The sequence below is a fragment of the Myotis lucifugus genome, unplaced genomic scaffold (genome assembly GCF_000147115.1).
Source record: "Myotis lucifugus unplaced genomic scaffold, Myoluc2.0 scaffold_51, whole genome shotgun sequence".
Taxonomy (NCBI): Eukaryota; Metazoa; Chordata; class Mammalia; order Chiroptera; family Vespertilionidae; genus Myotis; species Myotis lucifugus.
This window is the reverse complement of record NW_005871099.1, coordinates 24662-31260: the sequence shown is the minus strand read 5'-3', so window position 1 is coordinate 31260 and position 6599 is coordinate 24662. Positions and strand designations below refer to the sequence as shown.

Here is a 6599-nt window from a genome sequence, read left to right as displayed (position 1 = left end):
CTTTACATCCATAGAGAATATTTCTTAAAATATTAAGATGCTAGAGTTTTGCTTCCTCATAATACATAAAAATGTAAATAATCATTTAGAATAGGGTTACCTGGGGACTGAAATCACTCCAGCTCCCGGTTTAGTAGGGTTACATCTCATTTTCACCGCAGTTGACCGGCCATTAACACAAGATGTTGTAGTTGCAGAAGACCTATTGTAAAGCACATACCATTTTACAAAATATATATGACACAGATTACAAAGACAAAAATATCCTCCATATAAAAACTCCTATGCTATATAAACAAGTGGAAAAGGAATCAAAGTTCACTACTTTATAATTTTCATACAAATTAAGCTCATTTTCTTTTACTGACTATAAAAAGTTTACTATTTTCTCAGGTAAAGTGATAAGCTATTATCAAGGTGTTTAGTAAAGCTTCTATAATTAAAGTCAAAATTATAATCAAAAGAAAGTTTAAAGGGAAATGCCGGGGTCTTATTCGCATCTCCTAGGGTTCAGGAATCTGGAGAAAGGGCTGCGACACAAATTAATAAAGAGACTAGACATGAAATATAAATTTGGGAGGCATTTTGTGGGAGTCAGGGGAGGCTTAGCTTTAGTAACTCAGCTCCCCAATCTCCGGGCCCAAGGCTTTTTATTCCCACATTTTGCCCTATAGCAAAGCAGATATACGTATCAAAGGTCAGGTTTGGTAAAGAGTAAAGGACCATCAGGTTGGGGGAACTGCCCTCAGCTGTCTGGCAGCAGGCAATAACATGTAGATCTTTAGCCCTGCTGAAGCCTAAATTCCATCAACCTTCTGATGAACTTGCATTTATGACCTGCTGGAATTAGCCTCCAGCAGGGAAAAATGTCATATCCACTCAGGCTGATGTTTAGTTGTATAAGTTATAAATAAGTACTGCCTACACAATAGAGGCAGTATTGCCTAATTTAAAATATTATATAAATTAGGCAAAATATAAATTATATAAAATATTATAAATTAGGCAAACATATAATATATTTTTTATATTTAAATATAAAATATATATATATGAGCAAAATTATATAAGGCTTTCAAACTATTCCATGTTTCCTACTTTTTACTAAGTCTTTTATTTAAGAACCAATTGCTGATTATCTATTAATTATAAGCTACTATGCTGGCACCCTGAAGTGACATTCTTTTGATTTAAAAAAAAAAAAACTGTCAAGGGAAACAGCATCTTCACTTACTTGTAAAAGAAATGCACATCTGGTATTTGGCTCAGTGGAACTGGGAACATATCTTCTTTTATATTAATATTTTGCAATGTGGTTTCAATTGTCACTCCTACATGGCAATAAAAAAGACATTACTGAGCAATATGGGAAAATTAAGTTTATTTAGTATCTGTATATCTGAATAGAAAATAGCTTTACTTTTATACTGTCATTTTAGCAGAAATATTGTATTAAATTAATATGACAATAAGAAACTTTCCACAGTCTATGGATAAAAAAAAGATTCTATACCCTAGTTTTGTAATTTTACTTAAGTCACTTCACTTCCTTGGCTCTTATGTCCTGAATCTGTAAAATGCATGCAATAATTACAATATCTCTAAAGTCTCTTCCAGTTCTAACATTTGAACAATCCACTATTATACTTCTCAGCCTCTGGTGAGTTTTGTCGAATGAGCTGGGCAACTTTACTAATACAGCTTTCCTTTCACATTCATTACAGGCATATTTGACCCAAAAAAAGATTCTTGTACCCTAATAATTTCCAAAAATAACTCCAAAATTTGCTTAATCTAAAAGTAAGGCATTTTTTCCCTGAACAAAATGATAGCAGAGCCAAAATGCAAGCAATCACAGCGACCTTTGCTTCTGATACAGCTCCTACGCTGAGCACAAGCTCAGTAACTGACCTTGGTGCTGAAAAGTAAAGCTCAATTCCTCTGGAACCCATAGCAATGGTTCTCAAATCTGGCTGCGTATTAGAATCATCTAAGAAGCTTGTTAGATTTGTTGGATTGTTATATGCCTTGTTAGGTTCCTAAGCCCCACTCCAAAAAGTCTCATGAATTTGATCCCTGTGAATTACTAACAGGAACCTGAATTCTTCTTAAAATATTCCTATGTTCTTGACACCACAGAAATAGACAAGCAGGTGGGGAATAAAACTCAGCACATTCACCTTTGCTACTTGTCACCAACTTACTTCTGGTATGAAAAAACATGATGAAAACTGATGACAGATATTATAATTTAGGTTTATATTGTGTCTGTTTACTGTTCTTTTCTTTCTAGTTTTGGTGTTTTAAGTTATTTTGTCTCTTAAACTCCTAAAGGATCTGATATAAGGCCAACTCTCAGAAAACATATATCACATCTGAGTCAATACATAAATTCAGAAGTTCCTTGTACTCACTGAGATTAATGACTAGACCTCACTTGTAGGGGCTTTTTAACCATGTCACAAAGTGATGATTTAGAATTACCTGTGGGCTTTAATCATCTATGATAAAAACCAATGCTATGGCAGGTTATCAGTACCCTGGTTTTATACATGCATATATGAACGAAATGAAGCTTACCTAAAAATGTGTCTGCCAGAATGATGGACTGTGATGATAAAGCTGCTCGGAAACCCTTACTTTCAGAAGGAATAATAGTTGATTGGCATACAAATGCTCCTACCAGATTCGTGTAATCATCTGAGCCTGCCACCATGTCCTTTACTGTGAAGTCTGTTATATTGTTGGTACAGAGGGCCATCTTCTCCCCCTAGGAAAATGAAGTCATAAAGAAGTTTTATTGGGGGTCACTCTTTAAACTGGATCTCAGCTAGCCAGTGACTCGAGTAGGGCAGTGGTTCTCTCCTCACCGCAATCCTGATTTATTAGATCTGGTGGGAGGCCCAGCCACCAGTATTTTTTAAAAGCTCTTGAGGCTATTCTAATGTTTCAACCAGGGTTGAGAGTCACTGAGGTTATGATGAATATACTAATTCAAGGCTGCATTCCTCCTCCAACTGCAAGCATCATTTGTGGTGGATGAAAGCCATCTAACATAAGGAAGTATAAGTCATCTATGAACTCTTCAATTCATAGGATAACAATGCATGCAAAGAGACCAGAAAACTGCTGATGCCAAGAAAAAGACTTGCACTTCATAGGCTGATGTGTGCCAGAAAGGTGATGTGAAGGCTGAAGAAGAAACATAAAAGCCATATTGCCATAGAATCCTAAGACAACATCAAAATTGTAAATAGTTTGGTCACAACAAGTGTCTTTATTCATATACTCTTAGATTCAAGGACATGTATCTGCTCAACTACACAGTAAGTTTAAGGGAACACAAAGGTTTACTTTCATAATCATTTGGAGGATAGTTGGGAGATATGGATTTTATAAAAAATTTGGAAGACTCTTTTAAATATAATATGTTTTAAAATATACTATAGTCCCCAATGCAAAGGGACTATAGCTTGCTCTATTAATTTCTATGAAGAAATGTACAAAGGAAAAATAGGAACCCTAGTTTATTTGTCTTAGATGTAGAGTGTGCACACATGGGCATAAAGAAAAGAATCAAGATTTCACTTTGTTAATGCAGCTGGTAGTCCTAACCTATGAAATGTCTTCCCTCCACCAAGCCTTCTCACCACAATACAGGTGCAACATATTTTTACTAAGCTCAAATTAAATTGTTGAAGCCAAAAAGAGAGAAAAGTGGAAAAGAGCAGAAATACACTACTAAGGAAGGAAAGAGAAAGTCAACAGTACACAGAAAGGAGTGAGAATATAAAGTGGGGAAAAAGAGAAAGAAGGAGAAGAGACAAGATGGAAGAACAGACAGTGGTAATACAGGAATAAGACTAAGAAGAAGTGTGATATATAATGGAATTAATTTCATTCACTGCTTAACACACTAGTAAACATAATAGATACTTAATATATATTATTGAGTAAATTGAGGAACTAACCAACTGAGTACATAAAATTAGGACAGGACAAATGTCATGCCATGTAAAATTTATAGATTTTTTAAGAATTTATGTGATCATTAAATCTCTCTTTATTTTCTTTGTACAAAGTTTGGCACAGCCGTCATAATGAAGACCATTATTAGATAATCAGGAATTAATATAGAAAGAGACATGGTGGAAATCCCAACCTTGTATGCCCTAAAAAATATTGAACATATAGTCCTGTAACTCTCCCCATTACCAGTGTCAGTTAAGGTCTGCTTCTTCCCACAGAAAAGAAAACCCCATTGTTTATTAGCAGAGGCTATCTGATCAACTGACATTTGTCTCCTGCTTAACTCCTTTCTACTCCTGGATCAACTTTCTCTTGGAAGTCTTTTACTTTTTAAGACACAAAATTGGCAATATTATAAAAACAGTAAAACTTTCTCAAACTATAACTGCCTGCCTAAAAAATAGGAGAGATGACAAGCCTGATCCACTTTTACACAAACAAAAGATCCTCAAAGCACTTAGACCATAGCTCCAAGGTTTGGGGTTCAAGAGACTGGATGAGTGCTTTGATGGACTGAGAACCAGGCAAGGTTGCCCCTGGTGGAGAAAGCTGCCAACCAACATGCTAGGAGGCAACAGAGGACTTAAGCGATCAAAGCTGTTTCTGACATGTGGGTGTCAGTTTCCATAGAGAATTTACTGGGCCATCAACATAGAAAATATTAACTCACTCTGAGTTGATACATAGCTCCATCTCACCTCTGCAGCCAGAACTCACCTCATGCCCACACAAACTAATATTGAAGAAATGGAAGTATTTTGTTCCTTTGGAGGTAAAGCTGGGGCCATTCATTAACGAGCCCACGCTGCTGAGGTTGCTGAAGTCATAGTGCAAACTCTGATTTTCTTTCTCGTGGTAGAAAAAGCAGTCACTATAGCAAGCGGAGTGGTCCTTTGATTAAGATTAAGAAATGTAAAAAATTTTTAATAATATAGCAGGAAAGAAAGTATTAGTTACTATGAAAAATGTGTTTCAAAAAAAGTCCTAGTTTAAGATCTATTTCAGTAATTTCATCTTCATCATAATATATTTTACCATACTACTACAGAGAATTTCTATAAACTAACTAGATATTCTTAGGCAAAGTTTAGAAGATTCAGAACTTTTCAAAGTAGTTATTCCAAGGTTAGTATCTTGTAGAAAGGTACTTTCACAGTCAAACGTCCCTGTTAGGTCAGTTTAAATAGACAATAAAACTGCTTCCTCCTGCATTCAAAATGTAGCATCAACCTTTGCCCTTACAATATTATGAGACACACTTGCTGCTCTCTGCATGTTCCTATTGCCCACCTGCAGAGGTTGTTTTCTTGTCCCGCCTTAACAGAACCACAAGAAATTTAATATTTTTGAAAGAATTCTTATTTGAGTGCTTTTCTTAAAATTGTATGTCCCCAGAAACTAGCAATTACATGGAACATATTAACAAATGTAGTATCAATAAATGTAAAAGGAGAGAAAACGAGAAAGGGAGTGAAAAAATCATTTGTAAATATCACTAACAACCTTGTAGCTCCTGAAGAAACATTACAGGGAACTTCTGAGTTTCTCTCTTTAAGTAGACTCACTTACCCGAGTGCTTCTACTCCCAGGCCCGCACGGAATACAAGCCTCCTTGCCATAGACCTGGTGTATGGACAGGTAGGTGTCAGGTGGACACTCCTTGCACTGGTTGGTTTCTTTCTCAATGTAGTCGCCTGGGGGGCAGGGGACACACGATGAGCCCGACTGTTCAGAACCGAGGGCACAGGCACGGCATGAGGATGCCACCCCATCAACTGCATTAGTGGCAGTGATAGAATAAATCTTCACCATGTCATTGATGAACCGTCTATTCTAAAAAGAAAGCAGAAACTAATGACTTCTGCTTTGGGGCTCATTGGACAATCAAACTGCTTTATGTTGATATCACCAAAATAAGCAGAGTGCTCCAGCCTTATAGTTTATAACTGACAATGGATCAATATTATTGGGTTTTTTTGTTGTTGTTTTTTTTAATATATTTTATTGATTTTTTACAGAGAGGAAGGGAGAGGGATAAAGAGTCAGAAACATCCATGAGAGAGAAACATCGATCAGCTGCCTCCTGCACACCCCCTACTAGGGATGTGCCCGCAACCAAGGTACATGCCCTTGACCGGAATCGAACCTGGGACTCTTCAGTCCATAGGCTGACGCTCTAGCCACTGAGCCAAACTGGTCAGGGCTGTTGTTATTTTTTCTTTGAAAATCTTAACACTAGAATGTGTTAAGTCCACAGTAATGGAGTCCCAGGAGTTTTGTCACAGTCACCATAGATATGTCATAATTGGTACTAACTCGGGCGTATTTTATAGACTTTACACCTAGCAGAATTAGCATCGTTTATCTCCCAGTTACTCAAGATAGGAACCCAAACCTAATGCTACAATAGATGCCAACAGTGTTGGCGGGCAGAAGCCATGGACTAGCCTTGGAAGACTAAGACCCTGGCCCTTACCCTAACACTAATTGTGCAATATTGATGCAATCACGTGACCTCTTTGGGCCTTCCTCTCTCTCTCTCTCTCTCTCTCTCTCTCTCTCTCTCTCTC

The 6599-nt window shown here is 36.9% G+C and overlaps 1 protein-coding gene across 1 annotated transcript in view; it reads right to left on the bottom strand.

Moving 5' to 3' along the window:
* The window catches only part of LOC102422167 (UPF0577 protein KIAA1324-like), a 49296-nt gene that overhangs the window by 19286 nt on the left and 23411 nt on the right, over window positions 1-6599 (bottom strand). Inside the window, exons 7-11 of the mRNA XM_023753810.1 lie at window positions 5599-5862; window positions 4747-4920; window positions 2581-2770; window positions 1235-1331; window positions 101-202 (exon numbers count right to left, since the gene is read on the bottom strand). Coding sequence (XP_023609578.1) covers window positions 101-202; window positions 1235-1331; window positions 2581-2770; window positions 4747-4920; window positions 5599-5862 — 827 coding nt within the window. The remainder of the gene's footprint in view (window positions 1-100; window positions 203-1234; window positions 1332-2580; window positions 2771-4746; window positions 4921-5598; window positions 5863-6599) is intronic.